Genomic DNA, 26,446 nt, shown 5'->3' with positions numbered 1-26,446 from the left:
AAATAATAATCCATAATTGATACATATTTTGGTCACTGTTTTTTCATATTCAATTAATCCAAGTTAGACGTGGAAAAATAGGAGCAATGTACTCGGGATTTGTCGTTCGCAAACGAAATGGACCTATTTGCCGGCTCTTTGAGTGAGCGAGGCGAGTCGGCTCCCGCCTTGGATTCCGATTTTTGGTCTTTATATTTGTTCAGTATATGAAATGTTAAAATGGTTTAGTATTTTATCTTTTTTTTGTAGAGCTGTAAATATTTTTATTTGAGTGTCCTGTGATTTTGAGGGAAAATGTGTTCCATGAATCAGATTTTTTTTAAGTCAAGTTTATTCTTGTATCTTATAGTATACTTGTTGTTACCCCTAAATGTCAATACAGTATATTTAATTTACATTCTTTTGATCCGTGTGTTTTTTGTTTTTCAGATATTTTCAGTTACTCGATTTGCTTAGTATGAAAAAACTTCAAAGTTTAAATGACTCAAAAGTTCACTGTGGAGTGCAAGTCAAGTGAAGTCATGTTTACATGTTTTTATAATCCAGCAATACGATATATTTTTAGATTTATTATTAAGTCGTTTTGATCATAATGTTTCATTATTAAAGGTAAAATACCAATAAAGGGGAGAGCAAAAACCGTCTTTTTTCTTCCATTTTTCCCAACTTTTTTCTTTTTACTTCCTTTTTCTTGCAGGTTCGAGAGGGTTCTCCATCCGGGCCCCGGTGCTGTGGAATGCTCTTCCCCCTGAGATTCGATCTGCAACCTCAGTGGAAATGTTTAAATCTAAACTTAAAACGCACTTCTATTCTATAGCATATGAATTACCTATATTTTATGTTGACAATATAAGGGGATGGTGTCATAATAGTCTGTAGTTTGCAATAGTCTTTGATCTGTGCAGCCTTTTGAGACTCTTTGTTATTCAGGCTATACAAATAAACATGACTTGACTTGACTTCCTTTTTTTAATAAAAGTCTTTTTTTTTTTTTCTTAATTTGTTTTATTTTTCCTGGCTTTTTGCTCCCATTGTTTTGCTTTTCTTTGTTTTTTTCTCTCTTTTATTCCTTTAAAAATAATTTACGGTTGTTTCCATTTTCTTAGCTTTTTATTTATTTTGTATTCTTCTTATCTCTTTTCTGTTTTTATACTAGATTTTTCTTTTTTTTTTTACTTCTTTTGCTAGTTTTCCAAGCTTTTAACTTTCTTTCTTCATCTTTTTTTTATCATTTATCCTTTTTCCATCCATCTCATCCATCCATTTTCTGCACTGCTTGTCCTCACCTGCATTTGCTTCCTGTTAGCTTAAGATGTGATTTTAAGGTTCTGTTGGTAATATACAAAATCCTGCATGGATTTGCTCCCTCATATCTTTCAGATTTAATTTTGCCCTATGTTCAGGTCTGGAGCCTTCGCTCTGAAAATGCTGGTCTACTAGTGATCCCAAGAGCCAAGAACAGATCCGCAGGTTCAAGAACGTTCTCCATTCGGGCCCCTGTGCTGTGGAATGCTCTTCCCCCTGAGATTCAATCTGCAACCTCAGTGAAACTGTTAAAATCTAGGCTTAAAACAATTTATATTCCATAGCATATGAATGGCCTATATTAAATGTTTACAATATCTGTGTAATATTTGTTATTGCAACATCCATTGCAGCCTGGTCATCCTGGAAGGGAGATTACCTTATGTGCGGTCTCTTTTCTAGGTTTCTTCATTTTCCTCATGTTGAGGTTTTGGAGTTTTTCCTTGCCCTCATGTAGGTTTTACATCAGGGGATGGTGTAATAATAGTCTGTTGTTTGCAATAATCCGTGCAGCCCTTTGACATTAACGGCTATACAAATAAACATGACTTGACTTGGGTCGTGGAGGGTGCTGGAGCCCATCCCAAGCATCTTCGGGCAGCCAGTCGCGGGGTATTATTTTATTATTTTTCCCGCTTTGTTTCTATTTTATTGTTGTCTTTTTTAGTCTTTTTGGTTTTATTATTCAACTTTTAAGTAATTTTGTGTATATTGTCTGAACAGCCCTTTGAGGCTATTCTTTAGGGCTATACATATGAACATGACTTGACTAGGAATTGGAAGTGCAAAATTTCTGTGATTCTCAGCACTGAAGGGGACTTTCCATTCTGAGGGCCTTTCTTTCTTGGTTCCCGGCTCCTTTGTGTTATATGTCAAAGTGTCCTTGGGCAAGACACTGAATCCCTCATGCCCCCAATAAGCCGGTCGGCGCCTTGCATGGCTGCATGACCGCTATTGATGTGTTAGTGTGTGTGTGAATGGGTAAGTGTGAAGCACAATGTAAAGCGCTTTGGGAGCTCTCCGTTGACTTGAAAAGCGCTATATAAATGCAGACCATTTAGATTTACTTTTATTTCGAACCGCACTTAAAGCGAGCGAATCATTTCATGACTCGGTCACGTGGTACATTCGTCTCGTAGAACTTTACACGTCGCCGACTACGTCATAAACACACACCTCGACTCGCGGTTCATGAACCGCTAATCTAAAATACTCGGCGCACGCTTCAGGGATCCGAGCCGAGGAGCGCATCACTACTTTATATATAATTAGACGTGGTACTTTATAATCGTATGGAAAAATGTCTGACATCGGGGATTGGTTTAAAAGCATCCCACTCATCACGCGGACTTGGTTTGCTGCCTCGATTGCTGTTCCTCTTATAGGGAAACTAGGTTTGGTTGATCCCAGGACCCTGGCACTAAGGCCAGATTTGTTCTTAAGAAAATTTCACGTAAGTGTTTCTTGAATTTTGTCTCGGGGGACCTAAGAAAACGTTTCAGCGTTTTTTTTCCCGAAAATGCAAGGCCGTTAGCATGTGGCTATGTTGACTCTCAGAACAGGCTAGCGGAAAATCAGCCAATCAGCGCTTTCAACGTCGACGCTAACATTTAACTTCCGGGTACATCAGCGGCGGAGCGAGACTAGTGACACTCAAACTAATTATTTTTTATCATTATTTCTAAACAGTAATCAATTATTTACAATAAGAAAATAATGTTGGATACGAATCACAGCAACTGGTGATTACCAAAATAATTGTTTCTCAATCTGATTGAAGCTCCGTAAAACTTCTCAATTCGATTAAATCATCACATAGAATAAAAGCTGCTGATTTGGAATATTGAATGTATTAAACTTTGCCGTAAATCAGAATTATTTTGAACATTTGACCCAAGATTCTCTGGGGCACGCAATGCATTTTACCCACCATATTATACAATAAAATATCTTTAGAACTTCAGAATTCTACCCTGCCTTCATTGGCCTGTGTTATTACGAAGAGTGCTTATAAAAAATGTTTGTTCCTGATTACTACGGGGTGGGTAAATCGACCCAAATATCAATATTATCGATACCATGCAGTACTTAGACCCATACCCTGGGATCAATACTTACTGGTAACTCCCCTGCCAATTTCCTCAAAACGCCACTTTTCTATGTATATAGAGACGCCCCTCCACCCTCTCTCTCTCACCCTGCACCCTCGGCCACTCTCTAAGTTCATGTCTGAGTGTGTGACTGAGAAGCACACTTGTAGCACATCTCCCTTCCGGGCCGTTGCTGCATCCTGCCTGCATGGCAGAAGAAAGATCCAAATCTATGTCCCCTCCCCTACCAGAAATTATACAAGCAAATCTGGGAAGCGCAGTGCTGACTTTTGTTTTAACTACCGAAAAGGACAATTCCAAGTGTAATTTGTATGGTGAAGTGGCCCACTGTCGCAACACCAAAAATTTACATAACCACGTCAAAAAAGTGACCAACTAGTTGTGTCTTAACAAAAACCTGTAATTCCGTTGTCACTATGGCGACAATTGACACTTTACACCCATGTCTATTTTTAAAATATTGTGCAATGGAGGGTATTTTAGTTCTGTCGTTGACTTAGTTCTACAGTATTTGCATTTTTTTGTTACACTACTGCATTTTTGGTTAAACTCTCTTGGCTTTATTTCTGAACAGTTGTCATAGAAATTTTTATATACTTTTCATATTGGTTAAGTTGTCAATTTAATTAAAAAATGAAACAATTTAGGGCCTAAAATGCTGTGTTTATAGTAATTATAAACTAACTTAAAAAGGGGGCGGGGGGTCAATTATTCAAAAGTCACCAGAATTCTTAGCAAAAAGTATCAGTATCTGATCGGTATTGATCAACACTAACATGTATTTACTACTTATAGATCAATTACAAAATGCCTAGCATTGCCCACCTCTGTTAATTTCAGTGTACTATAGCATGGCATTTTTATCATGCCACTTTTGCAAATAACATTATAGTTGTAGAGAATTACAACTTCTCTAAGAATGTGTGTCCTGTATTTATTTACAATTGCTGTTTTTTTCTTTTGAAGCTGTGGAGACCTGTGACAGCCACCTTGTATTTCCCAGTGTACCCCAACACAGGCTTCCTGTTCCTGGTCAACCTATATTTTCTCTATAATTACTCAACGCGCTTAGAAACAGGTAACATGCTCATTTCCACACATAAAGAACACTACACACGCACAAGTTTGTCCCTGTGTGTCATACATTTTGTTTTTAAGGAGCGTTTGATGGGCGACCAGCTGACTATGCCTTCATGCTCCTCTTCAACTGGATCTGCATTGTTGTATCCTTTCTTTTTAAATGTTACCTGAAGCCAAAATAGCTAATGTTTCGTCAGAACAGCAGTTTGGTTGAGAAAACCGAGAACATGTGGATGAAAACGTCCATTCACAAGTATCCAGCTGTGACCATATATTGTATTCATGAGGTTTCTGTCCTTGACTCTGCTTGTAGATTACTGGGCTGATCATGGATATGCAGGTAAGCACCTTAAAATGTCATTATTCAAAATGGATGGATGGATGGATGATTTGCAGTGTCTTACAGGCATATGCTAAGGTGAATTTTTGTTGAAGGTGTATTTTGTGCTTTCTAGTAGTAAAAAACACATTATTTAAAGATACATATTGATTTGATTAATAAGCAAAAATATATGAAAATCAAAGGTAAAAAAAAATTGGAGTTGACATCCTTTTACTGGATCCGGCCCCCAGAGCCAATCTGAGTTTGACATCTCCGCGTTAGTAACCATGTTTACTGTCAAGTAATCAAATGGAATATCAGATTAAATACTATGAATTGATAGTTTTTTTAAATGTCTTGACAAATAGAATAACTACATGATTTTAAAAAATGAACAAATCTTGAAGTTAACATTATTTAAATTATTACAAAGAGACACTGGAGACGAAGCACATCTTTTCAGTTGTGCGTTTTTCTTTTTGTACATTTTTTTTTTACTTTAGTTCAATGGGCTGGATGGAATACCTGCCAGGTTGTGTGTGGCCTGCCGGCCGAAGTTTGTCCACCCCTGTACTAGATTGTGATGATGAGTCCTAAGTGTTGAGAGGCAAGATTTTAATGAGTTTCGCCATTCTCACAATGTGTTTTCCTTTTATAGCTGCTGATGATCCCGTTGATCATGTCTGTACTGTACATCTGGGCTCAGTTCAATAAAGACATGATTGTGTCTTTCTGGTTCGAATTAAGATTCAAGGTATGCGAGAACGTCTCACATCCTGAACAGTAAATTTGAATTTCTGGGTATTAATGGTGTGTTATGCTTTATCTAGGCGCATTATCTCCCTTGGGTCATCTTGGTGTTTAACTTCATCATCGGTGGCTCGTAAGTAATGAATGTAATGAAGGACAATTGGCCATTAAACATAGGATTAAAGTTGAGTAGACACACAAAATAAGGTGAGAGTACATCAATGTATGTTAAGCTTCCAAAGAACACAAGAGAACTCAAACTTCAGATAAGAATTTTCAACCTGTTCTAAAGTATTTGTACAGCCCTTAATCACAAGTAGTCTAGTAGGAGCTGCTGAATAATACAAATTAAAGCCTGCTTTTGTAATGTAATCTAAGTTAAGCAAAATTGTATAAACATTTACATCTTTTATATATCTGTCTGCAGCGGTTACATGAACTATTTTCCCTAGTGGACAGGAAAAGTTTAAGGCCATCTGTCATCGTAAAGGTTTGAAAATAAGGCCACATACCACAGCAGCAGTACGCTCTTAAGAATCTAGCACAGCAATTTAGGAGAGAGAGAGGCAGAGAGACAAAGAAGAACAATGACGGGTGAATAATCAAAAAAATAAAAGGCAGCAAAAGAGAAGTCCGGCCCGGCCGTAAAGATTGTTGACACTTTGGGCCAGACCCGGGCCGAAATATGGGTCTGACTTGAGATCTTACCTCTACTATTGATTGTTCAACAGTGCAACTTTTACTTGTTGTAAATGTTATTCTCTTTTGTCCCATCTATTAGTTTCAATGTTGTTCTTTAACATTGTGTCAATGTCGTTATTTAACATATTTTCCTTCTTTTCTGGTGCAGATTTATAAATGAACTGATTGGGAACCTGGTGGGCCACCTCTACTTCTTCCTCATGTTTAAATATCCCATCGACCTCGGAGGTCGTTCCTTCCTTTCTACGCCACAGTTTTTGTAAGTGCTATTACGTACTGAAAATTGTTATTTGCAAGTCATTCTGAATTTGTCAACATCTGGAAAGAAAAAAGGTTTTGGTAACAGCAATAATATTGTAATACTGTAAAAAAAATATTAGTTGATGGGTAGATTTTGCGTCGCTTATCCTCACAAGGGTCACAGGGAGGCTGGAGCCCATCCCAGCTGTCTGGCAGTGGGCAGGGGACACCCTGAACAGGTTGCTAGCCAGTCGCAGGGCACACGGGGACAGACAGCTCACTTGCTCATTCACACCTCGGGACACTTAAACTGACATTCATGTTTTTGGAATGTGGGAGGAAACAGGAGTGCCCGGAGGAAACCCACGCTGGCACGGAGGGAACATGCAAACTCCACAAGGGAAGGCTGCGAAAGCTAGAAACGAACCCTGGACCTCTGCACCACAGGGCTGTGCGCTAACCACCCAGCTGCCACAAAAAAAACCCCCCGAAATAGGCAAAACCCGTAAAGTAGAAACCTATTTTTTCACAATTATTTTGCAACTACAAACTTTATTATACACAGAAACCAAAGAACCCACCTTTTTCCAGTCTCAAACATTTACCAAAAGTACTCCATACTGTACAAGGAAACATTTTTTTATGTGTTGTTTTAACCATTATCTACATTCTTATGGGGAATGTGAATGATTCAATGCAATGCAATAAAATATGTGAAGTAACAAAACAGTAAAAAGCAAACCGGGTTATGGCCAGGGATCATTGTACAGAATTCCTTTACTTTTTGCTGGGGTTGTGTCCAAAAAAAGCGATGGTCAAAACCATCTTCATTTATCTATTTGACATCAGTAACATATAATATGTATTACTGTAACAAAATAACAACTATAGATATAGAAATAAGAACACAGAATTGCAGTTGAATGGTATTTATTATCATTATACAATAGTACAACAAAATCGGAGGGTTTCTCCTTTCAGTGTAGGAAAGCATTCTAGAGAGCGGCCCGCTAGCTGCATGCTAGCATCGAGGATACTTGAGTTGAGCCACATCTGCATGATGATTAAAAATACAACTACAGTGGTACCTTGGTTCTCGATCATAATCCGTTCCAGAACCCTGTTTGAAAACCGATTTGTTTGATCACCGAAATCATTTTTCCCATTAAAAATAATGTAAATCGTTTTAATCCGTTCCAACACCCTGAATGTTTAGCTTGAATGTTTAACGTCAACTTAAAGCTAACCCAGGCTAATCGTACGTTCGCATTATTGTAATCTTCCGTACGAAAGATTACGCTGACATGAACGTGTAAAAATAAAAAAATCAGGTCGTTTACAAGTCATTTAGCACCCGGGTCTCCACAACAAGTGGTGAGCGGTTCATTGGAAAGGGGGCTGCGTTCCAACACCCTGAATGTTTGGCTCCGTTCCAAACCCCTGAATGTTTACATTGAATGTATAACGTAAACATGAAGCTAACAAAGGCTAATCGTACATTCGCGTTATCATAATCTTCCGTACGAAAGATTACGCTAACACGAACGTGTAAAAATAAAAAATAAAAAGAATAAAGAAAAGAATTATGAATAGGATTTCTTACCTTTGTGGTGGTCAGCAGAAGGCGCAGGTGGAGTAGTTGTACGCACTACTTTTCTTTTTTCACGTGTAGCTACTTTGCCGCTTGCACTGACTTTCTTCGGAGTCATAATTAGGGGCTAAAACACTTCGTACACCTATGTTAAAAGCGAAAGCAAAACGAAGCACGTCCGCACGCGATAACAGTTGGTCAGGAAAAGAGCGATCTGTACCCGTACGCCGCTCAGCATCGCATCCTAGCGTACGCACTCACGCAGTACCGGCGTTCAAACTCCGATTTTTTGACCAAACAGCGAAGCAAGAATTTCTCGAAATTTTTTGTCGGACTCCGATTTGTTCGAACTGAGACGCGTTCGAAAACCGAGGTTCCACTGTATTAGAAAAATAGCAGTTTTCTACAAGTTGTAAATCCAGGTCATTTGTTTCATGGGTAATGGCTCTGGAATAGATGAGATTCAGACTTGGCAAGGGTGGCTTGTGAGATCCTCAACGTAGCCGGAGCAATAAGCGGGACCTGCGGACCCGCTTTTGCTTCTTCTCCCAACGCCGCCTCCATCTCTTCACGGATTACCCGCTTGTGATCAGTTTTTCTTTGCGCTCTTCTGATATTCTTTACAGTCCGGTTTAATTGTTGAATTTTTTTCCAAGCTAACAAGCCGCTAAAATACTAGCTGTCGGCATTCTTGTCAGTTTTTGTGGACACATTGACTTATGTGCCGGCCTAACCCGGTCGTTAGGCTGGTATAAGCTGTGGGTTGTTTGCTGCAGGACACAATGAAAGTTGCAAATCTGTGAAGTAGCAAAACTGCAATAAGTAAACTACTTCATTCCTAAATTGCGATGACTAGTATGTCATACTTGTGTAATTTGAGATTTTTTATAAACCCACACAGGTATCAGCTGCTTCCTACCAGGAGAGGAGGAGTGTCGGGCTTTGGAGCCCCACCACAAAGACCAGCACCTCAAGAGCAAGGAGACGGAGGAGGGGGACGACGACGACTAGGACGACACAACTGGGGCCAAGGCTTCCGTTTGGGGGATGACTAGCGTGATATGCATACTTTGAGCATCTGGAGTGAACATATTTTGCATCGCAACATTCTCCTGAGGAATTTGGAGGAACTCAACTTAGGTTTAAATCGAACAATTGGGAATAAAAGTGGTATTTTGGAAGTATTTTGACTTCAAACGTACAGGACTCTATTGATGAATTTGAATAAGTTTTTATTTTTAAATGTTCTCAACTCAATTTTTGTTTTGCTCTTCATTACTGCCTTATTTCACTTTTTGACAGCAAACTGCGATATTGAGAGAAGCTGCAGATCCCACAGCTGATTCCAAGACCCTTTCAAACACTCTTATTGATCCGACATCTATGTTTCTATGCTAGATAAATGCTTATCTGTGGCACACACGGACAACCGGAAATACTGTTTGTGGATATTTGGCAGAATTTCTTTTTCTGTAAATACAAGTTATTGAAGAGATGATTGAGTTCTGTTTTTATGTCTCAACACGTTAGAGGGGCAACAATTTGGGTAAGTTTAAACTTTAGTAGACACTCAAGGAGAGAAAACATCAATTGATTTTGAACTTGCAAGTAAAAAAGGATAATTCCTTTGTTTCTGATGCCCGAGCCACCTCAATTGGCTCTGCTGAACGCGGAGAAGTGGCTTCATTCCGAGTCCCTCAGATGACCAAGCTTCTCACCCTATCTCTTAGAGTTCCACCATCATGTTGAGAACTCATTTTGCCGCCTGTATCCAGAATCTTTTTTTTTTCAGTCACGACCCACAATTCATTTCCAGGGTAGGAATGTACATTGACTGGTAAATCGATAGCGTTGCCTTTAGGTCCTGCTCCTTCCACACGACAGACCCGCATGCCAGCAGATGCTGCACCGATCCATCAGTCAAGCTCCCGTTACGTCCCACCCTCGCTTGTGAACCAAACCCTGAGACGGGATCTCCTCCTCAAAGATCATGCCACACTTTTTTTTCAGGCTGGGAACAATGGTCTTAGACTTGATGTTGATATTCATCCCGGCCACTTTATACTCTGCTGTTAACCACTCCAGTGTGAGCTGATATTACGATTTTAGAAAGCCAATAGCAACACATTATCTTCAAAAAGCAGAAATGCAATGCTGAGGCCCCCAAACCAGACCCTTTAACACAACAGCTGCAACTAAAAATTCTGTCCTTAAGTTATGAACACAATCGCTGACAAAGGGCGGCAATGGCAGAGTCCAACACCCACTGGGAATAAATCTGACATACTGCTGGAAATGCGCATCAAACTCTTGCACCGTCATAAAGGGACATAACATCGCGGATAAGACTGTCCGATACCCCAGAGTCCCAAAGCACCTACCACAGGGCTTTCGAACATGGCGGCACGTCTTCAACGTCTGTAGACTGGATGGGCATAATCCCATCCACCCTCCAGGAAACTGCATTGTGCAAAACTGGTCTACTGTTCTGTGGCCTGCACAAAAACTACACTGCTCCTTCTAAATCCCAGCACCGCCAAATCACGTTCCCTTTAGTTGGAACACACTTTCTGATCCCCCTTCTTAAAAACACCCAGTCCCAGGGACAATTTTCAAGTGGGGAATAGGAAAACCTGATGGAAAAACAGCAGCACCCTTAAAACCCAGTTTCTTATAAAAGTAACCAATTTCTAGATTTTAATAAGGTGGATGAATAAATGAAGACCAAGACCATCAATGTGTATTTATTGAATTAGAGCTGATTTGATGTAGAAAATAAAAATGCAGCCAGTATTTATTCAGAAGCCAACCAGAAAGCAAGATAGACTATTAAACATGAAACTTGAGCAGCGATAACATGTTCGTTCTGCTTGTCAAAACAGCTTTATATAGGAGTAACAGTAAAATCTCAAGTGACCTTTGCACAAATGATCATACAGATGTAAAAAGACCCCCCGAAAAATACATCCCTTTAAATCTTGAGGGGAAAAAAAACGGTTTTGATTCTAAGGCAGCAGACAGGTTTGATCTTAAATTTAAGAAATTTCCGTTTGAGTTTGAAGATACAGACTTTACACTCAATAACAGGGGTCACCAACATTTTTGAAGCTGCGAGTTACTTTTTGTTACTGATTGGCATAACGGGCTACCATTTTGATGTACATTTCTAACATGACAACTTATGCATTGCTGGGAGTAACCTGTTACAAAGGAACGCATTACTGGAGCATTATAGTCACAAGTACTGTAACGCGTTATATGACTTAACTATTGTTACGTGTTGCATTACTCTGCTTCTTTTTAGAAGTACATAATCAATACTGTCTTCTGCTGTTTGACTGTTCCTCCATTGCATTATCATACAATCCTCACACAATTACTTTTCAAATGAAGTAACTAATCACTGCTTTCCAGTAACGCGCCCAAGACTGAACTTAAGTTATTACCATGCTGTTACTATGCTATTACCAGGTTATAATTATTGGAGACCCCTGCTCTAGAATGGTATAACTCCCAACCCCCCACTCAATTAAGTAGACAAAGAACAAGGGCAAAAGCAAGACTAGCAAAATTGAATCACTTCAGTTTTTGGAGTGCATCCTCCAGCTGTCAATTCTTAGTCCCAAAAACATTTTCCCATCAAAATGAACTAAAATTGGTTGATGCAGAAAAACTTGAAAAGGCAGCGCGGTGCAATCGGACAGACTTATGAGTTCAAACATTACTAGGACAGAAAGAACATTCTGTAGTGTTTATTGCCTCAGTTCCTGCAGTTTCATAGATAAATGGAAGTGCATTCACTCATTAATTGTCTAATGCAATCTGCCTCGTTCGGCACATGTGGCTAATTGCGGAAAAACATGCGGCTCCGCCTCAAGCGGTTAAGCCAAGCTGGCAATCCATTCACTCTAACTTCCCTCCCAGAATTTTTTCCAGGACTTCTTTTATAAGAGCTGAAGCTGCAAGGAAAAAATACAAGCACAGGCGTGTCAAACATATGACCTGTGGGCCAGACCATAAAAGGCGAATTAGTAAAAAGAAGCGAATCTTTGTCATTTCTATCAAAAGTTAATGTTTTTTAATAAATGCAAACCAAATGATCCATCTGGCTGCTAGAGGGCTGTAAAGAATATACACTCAGCTTTAGTAGGCCCAGCCTAGTAGCTTTCACTGATGTCGTTGACTCTTATTGCCCATGCTTTGCTAAAACTTGTACGTTTAATTTCTTTTTTATTCATTTAAAACCAGTACTGTACAAGAATTAAGGCAGAATTATATACTTTTTCCTATCACTCCCTTTTGAGTTAGTATAGCCTGGTGAGTTGGTTCAGGTGTAAAACTGCATCTACTTAACTATTAAAATGACCCAGTTAATGCATTCAATGCCAAACAAACATTTTCCCTATGTTTGTGAATAAATGCGTTATGCCTTAAATAGATCCCTTGTCATCCATAATTACATTTATCTAGGGCAGACTACTAAAGAACGCCGAATGATAAAGTATAATACTGGGAAACTACAGTAAGTTAAAAATTTAAAGTTGACTTTTTTTTTTTTTTACAGATTTGGTCTGCCTTAGAACTGAAAGTCTGAATCAGGCCCCGGAGCCAAACTGAGTTTGACAGCCCTGTTCTAGCTAAAGATAAGTAAAGCCTGACAAAATTTTCAGTGCCATTGAAAAAGAAAGAAAAATACTCATACTAAGCAAAAAAATGGTTCTATTTCTCTCCAAAATACGATTGATTTTTAACAGAAAATAACGATTTTACACTTTGAGCTTCAAAGACTACAAACCTCCAAGGTATGCAAAAACAAAACAGGCCTTTCCATGATAACTGTACAACTTTTCAAGCTCTACCGAAACATATTTACAACAGTACTTCTCTTAAAAAAAAGGAAGGAGGAAGAAAAGTCCAGCTTTGGCACTCCTCTTAGTGAGCATCAGCATTACACGCCAGAGGACAAGCGAGGACACGTCCACTCGGCTGTCTGTCGACTCTACGAACATGGGGATGCTCCTTGCTTTAACTTTTGGCATCTGGTACCTGACCTTTTGGACTTGTGCGTGGATTCACGTTGTCTACAACAGAAAAGACACATAAACGGGAAGTCAGTTGTGAGTCAACAAGCAAATGTATAGATTTAGTCATTCTTACTATTTATTCGATCTATCCTGGTCATATCCCTCGAGAGGGGTGACCGACAGCAAGAACAACATATACAAAAACAAATAAAATCGTCTAAACATGCCACTATCCTTTCGCAACACATCTCCACTCATTCCTATCACCAACAAGAGCTCTAGCTTTCACTATATTTAGACCTCTTTCCTGCAGTGCACTCAACGCCATCCATCCACGTCAATCGCGGCCTTACTATACTTACCACATTCACAATTTGGTCGCTTCTTAGACAGAATTTTAAAGCTAATGTTTAATTATTTTGTCAATAACACTACCTAATGCGGAGTGTTGGAATGCAATGATACCTTTGAAACGAGCACCTTTTGACACAAGAATTTTGGTATACGGATTTTAAAATCTTGCTCACTATAGTAAGAAAAATCCAGGACACGAGCAGTCTCAGAGGCTACCACTAGAGACCGCTTGAGACTGCAAGCATCAGCATGTCCAGTTTGCCCATGCAAACTACTACAAGCAAAATAAAAAGAAAAACTGTACTGTAATTTCTTTTGTGTGAAGGTTCATCCATCCATTTTCTGCACCGCTTATCCTCAGTAGGGTCCCAGCTATCTTCAGGCAGTGGGCAGGGGACACCCTGACTTGGTTGCCAGCCAGTTGCAGGGCACACAGGGACAGACAATTCGCTCACTCATTCACACCTAGGGACAATTTGGACCGGCCAATTAAACTGACATGCACCTTTTTGGAATGTGGAAGGAAACCGGAGTGTCCGGAAGCACAAGGAGAACATGCAAACTCCACACAGGAGGTTCAATCTCATGAACTGTGCCGCACACGCGCTAACCACTGCGCCGCCGTGCTGCCCTGTCAAGGTTCATTTAAAGTTAATTTCAATTTTAAGTGAACAGTCGGTGGTTGCATGTTATCAAGTCTCTCGACTTCATATCTGTCAACCTCAACCAATTGCTCCCTGTATTAATGTATTAAGGCGGCACCTATTTACTCACAGCAAGACAGACAATTAGAATACTGCAAAAATTTTACGAAGACATTGATGTCTGCTACCAGTGACCGAGACGATCCTGATTAGAGTCGAAATGGGAAAGACTAGATCATTTTTAAAACAAAACAAAAAAATCCTGTATGAAAATTGTTACACAGCATACACAATTTGAAAATGATCAAAAATGTGTGGGGGAAAACGTATAAGATGACAGGTATGTGCTCTCTGTGACCCATTGCATGAAGAAAAGTCATTCTTCTTCAGAATGTTTTATCCCAGTTTTTTCAGACTGATATTAGTACACTCCCAGCACAAAATAAATGGACATTTTCTGGTCTTCAAATGTCTAATTAGTATTACCGATTGCTAGCAGCCAAAAAAGGTGGCCCATTATCACTTGCTATGCTCATTAGCAGGAATTTTGAGATTTTCATTTTGATGACATGTGAACACAAATTTTGCCAATGAATCTCCAAAACCATCAGTGCATCACATATGAATGTCAATAATTCTAATGACAATAATAATAAAGAAGACTCACTGACAAAGACACACAAGGTGACATCACATATTTAACTAAAACGGCAGTGTTGCCACTCTAATAATAACATCCAATGAGTAGATGTGAGCACATGCCCACACCAACGGCGTTCCCGGCACGAGTCTGGTCACGACATCAGTCCATTGAAAGCCCCAATCACAATCAGACACAGATAGCTTCCTGGGTGGATGACACGCTAGCCGTGTTTTCTTTTTAAAGGGCCAGTCCAACATCCTCGGCTCAAGTCAATCATGGTGAACTATCTTTGTTGAGGATCATGCAAGGATAAATTCCTCTGTGTGCGTACTGTGCAATCCGGTGAAAAGTACGAAAGTGCCGAAGCCAAGAGGGCAACACTCGCTTCTTGTTTAAAACCTTTCGATACTGCACAAGTTTGATATGAATACTCCTGAGCTAATTAGTTAGGCACGGCTTGAAACAACAAATGCAGCCACAATTCAATGGTTAAAAATAATTATTTTTTATATATACAGGACTGTCTCAGAAAATTAGAATATTGTGATAAAGTTCTTTATTTTCTGTAATGCAATTAAAAAAACAAAAATGTCATACATTCTGGATTCATTACACATCAACTGAACTATTTCAAGCCTTTTATTATTTGAATATTGCTGATTTTGGCTTACAGCTGAAAAAAACTCAAAAATCCTATCTCAAAATATTAGAATACTTCCTCAGACCAAGTAAAAAAATAATTTTATAACAGCAAAACTAAATCAAACATTTGAAAATGTCCATTGATGCACTCAGTACTTGGTTGGGAATCCTTTTGCACGGATTACTGCATCAATCCGGCGTGGCATGGAGGCAATCAGCCTGTGGCATTGCTGAGGTGTTATTGATGCCCAGGATGCTTCGATAGCGGCCTTCAGCTCATTTGCATTTGTAGGTCTGGTGTCTTTCATCTTCTTCTTAACTATACCCCACAAATTCTCGATGGGGTTCAGGTCAGGGGAATTAGCAGGCCAATCAAGGACAGTGATGCCATGGTCAGTGCACCAGTTACTGGTGGTTTTGGCACTGTGGGCAGGTGCCAGATCATGCTGGAAAATGAAATCCTCATCTCCATAGAGCTTTTCAGCAGATGGAAGCATGTAGTGCTCTAAAATCTCTTGGTACACAGTTGCATTTACTCTGGACTTGATGAAACACAGTGGACCAACACCAGCAGCTGACATGGCTCCCCAAACCATTGCTGACTGTGGGAACTTCACACTGGATTTCAAGCAACTTGGATTTTGCTCCTCTCCAGCCTTTCTCCAGACTCTGGCGCCTTGACTTCCAAATGAAATGCAAAACTTGCTTTCGTCTGAAAAAGGGACTTTGGACCACTCTGCAACTGTCCAGTGCTTCTTCTCCATAGCCCAAGTCAGACGCTTCTTCCGTTGTCTTGAGTTCAGAAGTGGCTTGACCATGGGAATACGGCTATTGTAGCCCATTTCCCGGACACGTCTGTGAACTGTGGCTTTTGATACCTGGACTCCAGCTTCAGCCCACTGTCTTTGAAGCTCCCCCAAATTCTGGAAGCGGCTCTTCTTCACAATCTTGTTAAGGCTGCGGTCATCTCTCTTGGTTGTGCAGCGTTTCCGGCCACATTTTTCCCTTCCAACAGACTTTTTGTGGATATGCTTTGAAACTGCACTTTGTGAACAGCCTGCTCTTTGAAAAATTTCTTTTTGTGTCTTACCCTCCTGATGGAGGGTATCAATGATGGTCCTCTGGACAGCAGTCAGATCAGCAGTCTTCCCCATACTTATGATTTAGTTTACTGAACCAAGCTGAATGTTTTTAAGGCTCAGGAAACCCTCGCAAGGTGTTTCGAGTTAATTAGATGATTCAGGTGATTAGTTGAATAGCCTACTTGTATACTTTTTCATGATATTCTAATATTTTGAGATAGGATTTTTGAGTTTTTTTCAGCTGTAAGCCAAAATCAGCAATATTCAAATAATAAAAGGCTTGAAATAGTTCAGTTGATGTGTAATGAATCCAGAATGTATGACATTTTTGTTTTTTTAATTGCATTACAGAAAATAAAGAACTTTATCACAATATTCTAATTTTCTGAGACAGTCCAGTATATACCACAGTCTCTCGGTGTGGAGTTTGCATGTTCTCCCCATGCTTGAGTGGGTTTCCTCTAGGCACTCCGGTTTCCTCCCACATTCCAAAAACAAGCATGTCAGGTTAATTTGCAGGTCCGATATTGTCCCTTGGTGTGAATGAGCGAGTGAGTTGTCTGTCCCCTGTGTGCCCTGCGACTGTCCCCTGCCCACTGCACGAAGATGGCTGGGTTGTGCTCCAGCACCCCCGCGATCCTAGTGATGATAAGCAGCACAGATAATGGATTGATGGATATGTTTATACACTGAATTCACTTGTAAAACTTGTGTTCCATCTGGAGTGTGTTTTAAACGTCTTATTTTAATATCAGTGTAGAGTACTAAGTGGAGGACTCCCGTTGAAAGTGAGGAAGAGAGGGAGAGAAAAAGGGAGTGCATGCATGAAAGTGGGACAAAGGTCGAAGAAAAAAAGTTTAAGTTTGGTTTACGTATGACTGGCTAGGTACTTCCGAGTTTGGCCTATGGCACATATGCACATCCACGCATCACAGAGTTGAATTGTTAGCTAATGAGCTGAATCTCCATCAACCTCTTCGTTTAATGCAATGCAAATAAGGCCATCAGTCATTGTGACGGGTTGAAAGTTGGGGCATGAACCAGAGCAGCGGTATGTCCTTACGAATCTAGTGCAGCACTTTAAGAGAGAGAGAGGCAGAGAGACGAGAGCAATGACAGGAGGATGATAATAAAAAAAAGAGAGAGAAGCCTGGCCCAATCCGACCAAATTGATTGACATTGTAGGCTCGATCCGGGCTGAGATTCAGGTTGAGGTTTGGCTTGAAATCTCACCTCTAGTTCTGGCGGAGTAATCTGCTGAAAAGCTATGATTGATGTCCAAACAAGGGAAGAGGCCCGACATAAAAACAGTTTTGCCACAGCTTCTCAGCAGAACAAATTTAGTCAAATCATGTTTTGTCACTTGGGACTGTTGGCGGAACGTGTCATTAACCTACACGTAAAATCAGCCGGGAAACGAATCATAGGACAAAACGCCACAGTTCTGTGAACCCTGCTCAAATAAATTGGCTCCAGCACCCCCGCGACCCTACTGAGGATAAGCGGTGCAGCTAATGAGATGAGAGGATGAGCCGCAAACTGTAGCAGTAATTAGGGGTGGTGGCAAGATGCTTGATTTACAAGTTTAGAGACTCGTGTGATGGTGATTAGATGGCCCAACTCACTCAAAATGTCCCAATGATCAATATACATTTCCATTTAACAGGTTTAAAAAAGAAAAACAGTTCAACCAAATATTACAATCAATATTTGATTTTTATGTATGCTTTAATATTTTTATACTTGGACTACAGTAGTTTGACAAAATGGTCTATTTCTCCTGTTAACTGTCAGACATTTTCATTCAAAGAAGGCCGTGAAAATTTGGTGTCCAACTTTATATAACACTTGAAATCAGGTGTATTTCCATTATTGTGAATATTGCCAATATGGATTTTCAATAGTGGACTATACCATTAGCAACGCATCATTCATCCTTAGTGGCAAAGTAAAGTATTTCGCCGGAAGTAAGATCTCAAACCAGAATTTTGGGGCCGGATCAGGCCTAAAACATACATCATTACGTTCAGGTTGGGCTGCCTTTTTAAAAATTATCCACAAGTCAATATCCTTCAGTGTCTCTCTGCCTATCTCTCTCTTAAAGCGCTGTGCTAGATTCTTAAAGACGTCCTGCTGCGTTGGTTTATGGCCCTATTTTTGACATGACCAAATGGCAGACAGCCTCAACGTTTGCTGTCAACTCTTAAAACCAATCTGTAAACGATGGAAAATTGTCAATTAATGTAACTTCTGCTAACACTGAAATATAAAAGATGTAAATGTTTATATATTCTTGTTTGTCTTTATTTTATTACAAAAAACAGGATTTGTTATCACCTCTCCTCCTCCCAAGTCCTCACAGATAAAATATCAAATTTTGGGTTTGCTTCGAGCTCTTTCCTGCAAATCAAGTTCATTGGTAGGACTAGAGCTGGGTTGGACTTCCAGAGATACAAACACAATTAAAGGAAAACACCTCAGTTAAATTAGGAAAAACACACAAAAAGCACACGTTTCCTCACTGTTTTGTGACAGACTTATATAAACAATATGTGTTACCATCATCAGCCAGTGACCCTCCCAGGTTGCTCCTTGGTCAAAACATCAGCATCTGCTTCCAGTCTCTGCCTTTGCAATTCTACTTCACCATCTTCACCAACAGCAACAGTCACCTGGACCCACCTTGCAGGAAAAAAGTGCACCAGTTTCAAACACAGCTTGATGGATCATGTTTAGGTATTGTGTAATATTGAATGTACTTAAAACTGAGCTTATGGAATGAATTGATAATTCAGACAACGTTGAACGGAACATTGCATAACTATGGTGTAAAACTAAAACAGCCTTTATTACAACTATTCATGGATGCAGATCTAAACTTGAATGGTTACCTTTAAAAGACTCAAGTAGTATATTGCTATGTTTGTGCAATCAGTTGAAGATATTGCTGACCGTAATCGCAAAACTTTAAATGCAACCACATCTCTCGACCAACAAGACCACATGGGTCAATTTTTACAAACAATATCAAAATCACTTGTGTGGACGTACTATAATCTATCCATCTACCCTGGTCATATCCCTCGAGAGGGGTGACCGACAGCAAGACAAACACATACACAAAAGCAAAGAAATCAAAAAAGGGGACAAGTAGCAAAAAACACCCTTTTTTTTTGACCAACCCAACCCAAATGCCCAAACACCCAGACAAGTTAAGCACCTCAGCACCCAAGTTGGTCATGCCTTCATCCCTCCAGATGAAACAGGACTCAAGAAAGCGGCAATGTCACTCGGGTCATGGTGACACAACACACTCTTCTGTTCAACAGCAGGGCCCGACAGGTTTTGCTGGTTTACCCCTGCCGTATCATACAGGTGCCCTGCCCATCCATTAGAACACATCTAAACATCCCACTATCCTTTTAAAACACCTCTCCACTCATTCCTATCACCAACAAGAGCTCTAGCTTCCACTAAATTTAGACCCCTTTCCTGCAGTGCACTCATAACACCATCCATCCACGTCAATCGCGGCCGTCCCATTGGTCTCGTTCCATTTACTTCTGCTCTGTAGATCCTCTTCAACATTCACTCCTCACCCATCCTCTCCATGAGTCCAAACCAACAGAGTACCCTCTTATCCACACGCTTGCTCAGTTCTATAGTAAATACGGTAATTCTTGATGGCTGGTGAGAGGAGGTGAGACACCTCTTCATATCTGTCCTGAAACGTGAATTAGGCCTGGCTTTTCACACAATTACAGATATCTTGAGTTATAAAGCTTCAATTCAGTCTTCTTTATATTTTCAATGATATATTGATACCGGTTAGATTACAATCTGGGCTGCACAAAGGAAACATTTTGCATATCTTTCAAGCACAAATTTGCCCATCTTTCTGAAATTCACACCTGGCCGACAATTCATTGTACCAGAAAGAAATATTAGAGAATGGCTCAAATGGAAAGTTGCGCTGAAAGAAACAAAACCAACAAAGCACGACGAGGAAAACAACTCTTTGGTGTATCTGATTATAAATTGTACTTTGAAGGAAAATAAATAAATATTGTACATTTCATTTTGGTATCGTGTTTATAGTTTAGGTTGTCAAATGATTTCTATCATGCCCACAAGTATTGAAATTCGTTTAAGTGAACTGTTTTTGATAAAAAGGGGTGCCGTTAAACACAAATTTGGTAAGAGTAAATAAGGAATGATGGATGAAAATAAATAAATAAACATAAGACACCCACCTCCCCTTTTCAGAAATGCTAGAACTGGTCTGGTCCAGCCGGGCCTTGCTTAGGTCAGACACACTGTGAGTGAGCTTTTCAGTCAACCACTGCACTGTGTCCGAAGTTGAACTGGGCAGCTTGGTGTTCTCCATAGATGCTGAAGCTTCGGTTTTCTTCTCGCTCGCATCCACCACTACACACCAAGGTGTTTTTAGGTGCGGATTGAAGAATATGTGACCACTGCAACATCACCAACACACCTAACATACCTTTCCCTTCCGTTTTTATTTTGTCGAAAGTGTCTCCATTTTGCTCTTTTCCAGATTTCTGCTGGTCTTTATGACTCTGGCAGCAGGCTTTCATCCAGTCCAAGGTCCCACCGGTCTTGAGAGCGGAGCGATGTTCCTTAAACCAGCGGACTATGTCAGTGCGGCCGAGACTTGTTTGGCCCTCCAGCTGGCTATACTCATCAGGTGTTGGCCACTGAGTTCGACAGAACATCTGCCGAGGTCAGAGGAACAAAATGAAGGTATTACATCAAAAAGAGACATTACAATTTACTTGATTCTCATTACTACTGCACACACAATAATGGTATGGTACTTTTGTACATCCACAAAAACAGTAGGTGGCAGAATGCCAGTGTGGCTTAGGTGTAAAATAACAGCAAGATTAAGGCCTTTCCACTTCATATTTGTGTGACCAATCAGCACATTCATTGTATACGTGCTTCCGTTGCAAAATGGGCTGGTGCTTTCCACAGCTGACACACCTTTGATTCAGAAACATTAAATACAATAGCAGCAGACTTAAACGATATGTGTTATGGATAAAATGTGGCATTGTCTTAATAAACAGACTATACAAGGAGACATGATTAGATGATTTGCTGATGTATACGTTAAGACAGTGAATTAAGGAAACAATTTAAAAAAAAAAACAAAAAAAAAACGAATACCATGGCTCATTTGGTAAACAGTGGTACCCCTGGAATTGAGCTTAATTTGTCCAAGAATCGTGATCGTAGCTCAAATTGCTTGTGTGAAAAGCGAATTTTGCAGAAATTATATTAAAAACTAATTGGTCCATTTCTGTCCTCATGAAAACATCCAAGTGCATCCTAAATAACTATAAAACACATCTTCCCTCTTCACTAAAAACACATTCAAATTGTGATTAACCATAAAAATACAGTAATAAGATAAAGAGGAAGATATTAACTAAGTAAAATGTGAGCTTATCATGAGCACTTGCGTGTGAGTGGTACAAAGGAAGGAGCTACAAGTAGTGACAGGGATTGCATACCAGTCAACTCATACGTTTTTCCAGTATTTGATGTTTTGTGGTCATGTCATACCAATTTTTAAACTTTTTTTTTGCGTAAGAATGGCTGTCTGTTTTTGTGTGCCCTGCGACTGGCTGGACACCAGTTCAGGGTGTCCCCTGCCCACTGCCCGAAGATAGCTGGGTTCGGCTCTAGCGGTGCTGATAATAGATGGATGGATAGATTTGGTCAGAAAATTCTAAAATTGCTCCTCAAATGCTGTAAATTAATACAAAAACGGTTCCTTAAGAGTAAAACAAGTTAGAGAAGAAAAAAAGTTTTAAAAGGTATTTGTCACAACCTGATTTTAGACATTAAATGTATCAAATGTTACCTCTCGCAGCAGAGTAAGTGAGCCACTCGGGATGTGAGCCGGGCTCGTCGACAGAGAGAGGATGGGAGGATGCGGAGAGGAGGAGGAATTGAGAATAGGAGGTGATGCGGATGCGGATGCAGTCAAGGTTGGAGGATGGGGGGAAGAAGCTGTGAGCACTGGAGGCGAGGATGAGGATAAAGAAGAGAGGAACAGCGGGAGGGCTGAAGACTGGAGTGTTTTCCCGTCTTGCTCACGATGAACGGAACCATTGTGCAATGTCCCCGGCTTGTCGCCTTTGTCCTCCATGTTCTTGGAGGTCACGCTGAGCAAAGCCTTCTCCATGTTGTCCCTCAGTGCTCTGCGCTCAGAAAACCAGCAGTCCACCTCTGTCTTGGACAGCCTGGTCTCCTGGGCCAGTTGTTCTGAAGCAAAACAAAGTTTAGTGAGTAAGCTGAGCCGATTTTGTTAAACAACGGGGAATATTATCTCTATACAGAAATACAATTTCGCTACTTTGCGGTTTTTAATTTCTCATTGAGTTCTGCATTCTGATTAGCTAAACAGTCACTACCTATGCGCCAATAACGTTGCGGTATAATATGTAGACGTAAATAAACAGCTTGTTAAATTTACTTAAGTTATGTGCAAACTCTCTTGCAATTTTGTGTTTTGTGAACTTCAGCTATTAGCTCAAGAGTGGAACTCTGTTAATTACAGTTCTCCAACCTAATCGATGGTGACATGTCGGCGTAAAAGGATCTTTTTGTCCAGAGGAAAAAAAAAAGCAGCAACAACTGCCTGTCACTCTGTTGTTCTCTCCCAAAACACATCGGAACCGCAGACTTTAGATGAAAACACTGGAGTCATTGAGGACTGAAATATAGTTACCCCCATTTGTGCAATGGTATGCCCCAGCGGCAGTGTTGTGGTGTATGACGTCATGTTGCACATGAGGGAGTCCAATGCAATTCACCTGAGCATACGCTATGGTTCTCTCCCTCATTATTATTCTGACAGCTCAAACACACACAACCATACACCTGAGTCACTATTTGCTAGACTGTACTTTGTACTTTTTTTTTTTCAAAAATAACTTTTTATTTCCTCCCGTGCAATTCATTTACTTGGATTGCGAGTGGCTGTGCTATTCTCCACAATTTGAAGCCGTTAGTTCACATTGATGATTAAAATTATAATTTGACAGTGCAGAAGCAATTGAAATATATATATATATATATATATATATATATATATATATATATATAAACTTTTATAAAGCCATTTTTTCCCTTAAATGCTCAAGCCTGCAAATAGGGTTTGTTCTTGAGTTTTAATAAGGTATATAATTGTATGGTTGGTTGGTTGGATTCCCTAGCCACTAGAGTCATAGGGGGACCATTTCCTGTGGTATGTATTGGGCAGGTACAGTCTGGTGGCACCCATCTCTCCAGTAATTGCAAAAAAAAAGAAAAAGGTTTATTCTTCGATGAGTTTGCCTATCATGGGTTCTTTTTGGAACATAGCCCCCGCGAAAAAGGAGAAATTACCATAAACTGTATTTTTTACTCTAAGTCCTAAGTCTTCAATTTTATCCCATAATTTACCAGGCATAACTTTTTGTGAAAAGTCTGAAAGTGGAGTTGTACCAAGTTGAGTATCTTTTGGAGCACTGCTACTCTGGAAGCTTTCCTCGAGGGCCTTGAGTTGCTCTGAGGACTTCCCCTTCACACGCTCCAGCAGCGGGAAGTGGCTCGGGACCGCTTTCTTCACAGGTCTATCTTTCAAAACTGGAGTCACCTCAGCTTTTACCAATAACGGGGGAGGAGGAACACCTTAAATAGAAGCAAAGAAAACATTTTTTTAAATTATGCACACAATTAAAAGTACATAGTAAATGATGTCCAACTATTCACTTGTTCAGGTTTAGATACAAAGGAACATTCCTGGCGGAATACAGAGATGAGGGTGGGGTATGAGTGGTGCGGGAGATTAGGAATAGTGCGTCTAGTTAACTTTGTGTTATTGTCGCTATTCTTATATCAAAACCGTTATTATTAATATCATTACATTTGTTGTTATATCATTGGTATAGTTGGTGGGGAAGATAAAGGGGTAGGTAATATAAGCATTTGCTTCTTACTACCCCTTTTCGAACATATTATGTAACGTTATTTTGTTGTCGGGTTATTGTTTTTGTTCTGTTTTTTATTTTGATGTTCAAATAAAGTTTTCATTCATTCAAATGATATTTGATAGGTTCATTTTGTCTTTAATATTAAACACCTGCAAGGGAGATTGTATAGGATGCCAGTTCTTTTTTTAGACGATTATACCTCACTGTTGTGTTTTGTTTGGACTATTATGCAAGGTTTACATCATTGTCAGTAGTGGCCAATCATGTTGCCGTTCTTTAATTTCCACACCCTGCATTGAGATTTCTGGATTTTTCTTTTTAGTTTATCCCTCTCTCACACTGGACATGCACCTATGATGAAAATTTCAGACCTCTCCCTGATTTCTAAGTGGGAGAAATTGCAAAATAGCAGGGTGTTCAAATACTCATTTTCTTCACTGTATAGAACTGCTGCATAATCGCAGTGGGGACAAAACTTAAGAGGGAAATGTCATGGAGGAATTAACCAATTCATGTGAGGCTTGTTTAGTGAGCTAGCAAGAGTTAAAGTATGTAATTCCTTTCTGTACTTCAACACCATTAAAAAGAAAAATACTGTTTAACAAAGAAAGGAGGAGTGCATGTGAAGCAATGCACACAAAGAGTTGGAGAAATGGGTATACATGAACAAGTAATACAAACAGGAATAGCCCAAATCTATTAGTCCGACCATTTGCAGTCCTAAAAAGTGTTTTTGGTTTTCAATATAAGATTACATAACTCGAAATATTAGCAACATTCTGATCTTAATCGAACTCTTCTCTAAACGAACATGTATTTCATGACTGGTATTGACAAACCAGCTTTGCTTATACACATATCTAATTAAATACTAAATTAATATGAGTGTAACTGAATCATCAGGTTATTTAATAATGTATAAATATAATTCAAAATATAATAGGTGTATTATATCTGAAAACAGTTTTTGTGTGTGCCGGGTGTACTGTAAGTACTTTTCACCGGAAGTATTAATAACACCTGTCTGTTACTGAAGGGAGTCCATGGCAACACTGCACAAAAACACCACCAAATAGCCATCAGTGCAAATTAGGTGTCAAAGTCGTTTCCCATTCAAAAAACAATTTGTAAAGATACAAATGACAGGAAGTATAAAGAATGTTGCCAATCAGATGATGCCCTTATAGCCAGAACACACATTATCTGGTAGCATTCTAAAGCGCCGAGTCGCCTTTCATGATTTTAGTGCTAATATTTAAATATAAAAAGCTGCAGGTATATTGTTGACAATTGCACAAGTTCGAAATCAATTGTTTTCTGTCTTACTTCAGACAAAATTCTGCCTGGACCTGGCAGTTCAGCCCAACTGAGCAATTGTGGGGAAAGAGCCTTGGTGAAAGAAGTAAATAAGAACCCCCAAATCACTGTATTTAAGCTCCAAAAATACCGTAGGGGATGGGACAAAGTGAACTTTACCAGTTGGGCCTTTGATTGCAGAGTGGGTCAAGGAAAGCCTCTCCTCAGTGCAAAACACACACACACAGAAAAAAAAGTTGTCTGCTGAGTTTCCGTGTTACTTTCTTTCTAAGCAGTACGTGTGGAGAAAAACAGACATTTCTCGTCACCCGCCCTACAGTGAAACATGGTTGTGGCAGCATCAAGTTTGTGGAAGTGTTTTTCAGTTGCAGGGACAGCTTCCAGCAATCAGTAGCACGATAAGCCTCTGAGCCTTAGTCAGATACAGCAACTTCCTCTTCTGGTTGCTGTCGTTTTTCGGTGTTAAGCGTCATCCCGCTCTTCAGAGATGAGCCGGACCTTGGCATTGACAGGCGGCGTGTTTGTGACAATGCTCATACTACATTCTAAGCCACCAAGGAAGAACTTTCGTTCCAAACTTTAGAGTAGGCCAATTTTGTTAATTTACAGCATACACTAAACATTGCATCA

The 26,446-nt window shown here is 39.8% G+C and overlaps 2 protein-coding genes across 2 annotated transcripts in view; one reads left to right on the top strand and one right to left on the bottom strand.

The window, feature by feature from the left end:
• The first annotated feature begins 2,452 nt into the window (after nucleotides 1–2,452).
• Nucleotides 2,453–9,596, top strand: derl1 (derlin 1). Its single transcript, XM_088326525.1, has 8 exons — nucleotides 2,453–2,758; nucleotides 4,383–4,494; nucleotides 4,575–4,639; nucleotides 4,810–4,836; nucleotides 5,477–5,572; nucleotides 5,649–5,701; nucleotides 6,419–6,529; nucleotides 9,003–9,596. The coding sequence occupies exons 1-8, from the start codon at nucleotides 2,606–2,608 to the stop codon at nucleotides 9,154–9,156; spliced, it is 771 nt and encodes a 256-aa protein (XP_088182651.1). The 5' UTR covers nucleotides 2,453–2,605; the 3' UTR covers nucleotides 9,157–9,596.
• Nucleotides 9,597–10,830: 1,234 nt separating this feature from the next.
• The window catches only part of zhx2a (zinc fingers and homeoboxes 2a), a 38,536-nt gene continuing 22,920 nt past the window's right edge, over nucleotides 10,831–26,446 (bottom strand). Inside the window, exons 8-13 of the mRNA XM_088326524.1 lie at nucleotides 24,012–24,197; nucleotides 22,384–22,787; nucleotides 20,995–21,226; nucleotides 20,744–20,918; nucleotides 19,050–19,172; nucleotides 10,831–13,182 (exon numbers count right to left, since the gene is read on the bottom strand). Coding sequence (XP_088182650.1) covers nucleotides 19,055–19,172; nucleotides 20,744–20,918; nucleotides 20,995–21,226; nucleotides 22,384–22,787; nucleotides 24,012–24,197 — 1,115 coding nt within the window. The 3' untranslated portion in view covers nucleotides 10,831–13,182; nucleotides 19,050–19,054. The remainder of the gene's footprint in view (nucleotides 13,183–19,049; nucleotides 19,173–20,743; nucleotides 20,919–20,994; nucleotides 21,227–22,383; nucleotides 22,788–24,011; nucleotides 24,198–26,446) is intronic.

The sequence above is a fragment of the Urocampus carinirostris genome, chromosome 2 (genome assembly GCF_059441175.1).
Source record: "Urocampus carinirostris isolate Australia breed hairy pipefish chromosome 2, RoL_Ucar_1.0, whole genome shotgun sequence".
Lineage (NCBI taxonomy): Eukaryota > Metazoa > Chordata > Actinopteri > Syngnathiformes > Syngnathidae > Urocampus > Urocampus carinirostris.
The sequence above is the reverse complement of the archived record's forward strand: the minus strand, read 5'-3'. Positions and strand labels throughout refer to the sequence as shown.